Source organism: Biomphalaria glabrata, chromosome 16 (assembly GCF_947242115.1).
Source record: "Biomphalaria glabrata chromosome 16, xgBioGlab47.1, whole genome shotgun sequence".
NCBI lineage: Eukaryota > Metazoa > Mollusca > Gastropoda > Planorbidae > Biomphalaria > Biomphalaria glabrata.
In genome coordinates, this window is record NC_074726.1 from 16,818,297 (window position 1) to 16,820,847 (window position 2,551).

At 42.7% G+C, this 2,551-nt stretch overlaps 1 protein-coding gene across 1 annotated transcript; it reads left to right on the top strand.

The window, feature by feature from the left end:
* Window positions 1–1,278: 1,278 nt before the first annotated feature.
* On the top strand, window positions 1,279–2,013 carry LOC129923446 (uncharacterized). Its single transcript, XM_056014355.1, has one exon. It carries the CDS (start codon window positions 1,279–1,281, stop codon window positions 2,011–2,013), a length of 735 nt encoding a protein of 244 aa, XP_055870330.1.
* The last annotated feature ends 538 nt before the right edge of the window (window positions 2,014–2,551 follow it).

Genomic DNA, 2,551 nt, shown 5'->3' on the forward strand with positions numbered 1-2,551 from the left:
CAGACCACTTTACATATCTAGGAAGCATAGTATCAAATGACGTATTGCTTTTTAAGGGAAATAGATAACCGTCTGACTAGGGCCAGCAGTGATTGTACAGACACATCCAAGCGAGAGGCGGAATAAAAATTGCTCCACAAAAATCAGTGAATACCAAGCAGTGGCTCTCTCAAACATTGTCTATGTATCTGAAACATGGGTACAACAAAGACTACTTGTACGCTTTCACCGAAGATGTTTTCGCTCCATCATGGACATAAGGTGTATACTAGTCAGTACATTCGTCAGTACACTAGTCAGGACATAAAGGCAGTCTTTTATGATGAGCTAAAAAGTGGTCGGCGTAACAGAGGGGCTTCATGGAAACGCTTCAAAGGCCAGTTTAGGCTCCAACTTGCTTTAATTGATATAGAATAGAGAGCACGTGACTGCGGGGGTGGCTTCGAAATAATACAGTTGGAAATCATTTACAAAGACCGAGAGATACACAGTTGAGACCATAAGGAAATCCACTGCCAAGAACAGACGTATACGGCGAAAAGAAAATCTAAATCGACCATAGTCGGACAATGGCTATGTCTGCGCTGGAAGTCACAAAATATGTAGGTCGCAGCAGTGGCTGTGTATTTATGTGACACTCAGTACACTGAGCTTCTGTCAAACCTAGCAGGTGAGGTCTGGACTTGAAACGTCACAAAACTAGACAAATCGGACAGAAAGGCGGCTACCAACACAGTGCTATGTGAAATACTGCACTCCTCATTGATCTACGGACTAGAAGACAACCCTATAGACTATTTACAGCATCTGTTCTGTCATATGAGGTTAGATTTTTATTAATTTCATGAAGATTTATTCTCTATTGACTGGAAAAACGAGTTGTACTATATTACTAATACTTTTTCTCGTCTTTTTACACCACCGACAGCAGCTCTCGGTTGTGTGGAGCGCGAGATGAAATCTGAATATAACGATAACATTTGAAAGGACTAAACGCAAACATCTCTTCTATTCTCATATTACAGCCATATGTAATTTTGTATTCAGGAGTAAGAAGGGAGAGACGATATATACTCCTCCACGTAAGGCCCTCAAACCTTCCTTTGTAAGTTATGATGTAATGAATATTCAGGACAAATTGTTTAAATTGTGTAAGTCTATTGAAAACGAAACATTAGACTAATCTTATCCTATACTTTAGAGACTAATCTTATCCTATACATTAGAGACTAATCTTATCCTATACCTAAGAGACGATCCTTCAAAAGAGAATACGATATGTATAGAGAAACAAAACACATACCCAAACATATACTTACACACCCAGATACAAATTCATCGATTCTTACATCAAACCGTTCGGTTAATAAAACTAGTAAGGACACTAGTCAGGACACTGGTCAGTACACTAGTCAGTACACTCGTCAGTACACTCGTCAGGACACTAGTCAGGACACTCGTCAGTACACTAGTCAGTACACTCGTCAGTACACTAGTCAGTACACTCGTCAGTACACTCGTCAGTACACTCGTCAGTACACTAGTCAGTACACTCGTCAGTACACTAGTCAGTACACTAGTCAGTACACTAGTCAGTACACTCGTCAGTACACTAGTCAGGACACTCGTCAGTACACTAGTCAGTACACTCGTCAGTACACTAGTCAGTACACTAGTCAGTACAATCGTCAGTACACTCGTCAGGACACTCGTCAGTACACTAGTCAGTACACTATTCAGTACACTCGTCAGTACACTAGTCAGGACACTCGTCAGTACACTAGTCAGTACACTCGTCAGTACACTAGTCAGTACACTAGTCAGTACACTCGTCAGTACACTCGTCAGGACACTCGTCAGTACACTAGTCAGTACACTCGTCAGTACACTAGTCAGTACACTCGTCAGTACACTAGTCAGTACACTAGTCAGTACACTCGTCAGTACACTAGTCAGTACACTCGTCAGGACACTAGTCAGGACACTAGTCAGGGCATTAGTCAGAACACGTAGTCAGGACACTAGTCACGTAGTCAGGACACTAGTCAGGACACTAGTCAGGACACTCGTCAGAACACTCGTCAGGACACTCGTCAGTACACTAGTCAGGACACTAGTCAGGACACTAGTCAGGACACTAGTCAGGACACTAGTCAGAATACGTAGTCAGGACACTCGTCAGGACACTCGTCAGTACACTCGTCAGGACACTCGTCAGTACACTAGTCAGGACACTAGTCAGTACACTAGTGAGGGCACTATTCCGGATACGTCAGGACACTAGTCAGTACACTAGTGAGGACACTATTCCGGATACGTCAGGACACTAGTCAGTACACTAGAGGACACTATTCCGGATACGTCAGGACACTAGTCAGGACACTAGTCAGGACACTATTCCGGATTACTCAAGGCACTAGTGAGGACACTATTCCGGATACGTCAGGACACTACTTAGCACACTAATCAGGACACTAGTCAGCACAATTATAAGGACACTAGATTTTCATTGGTGTCAACTAGTTCCATCTCTCCAACTACTTTTGTTTTC

Excerpts from the sequence above, each read along its gene's own strand:
- LOC129923446 (XM_056014355.1), top strand. The coding sequence starts at position 1,279 with ATGTATAGAGAAACAAAACACATACCCAAACATATACTTACACACCCA.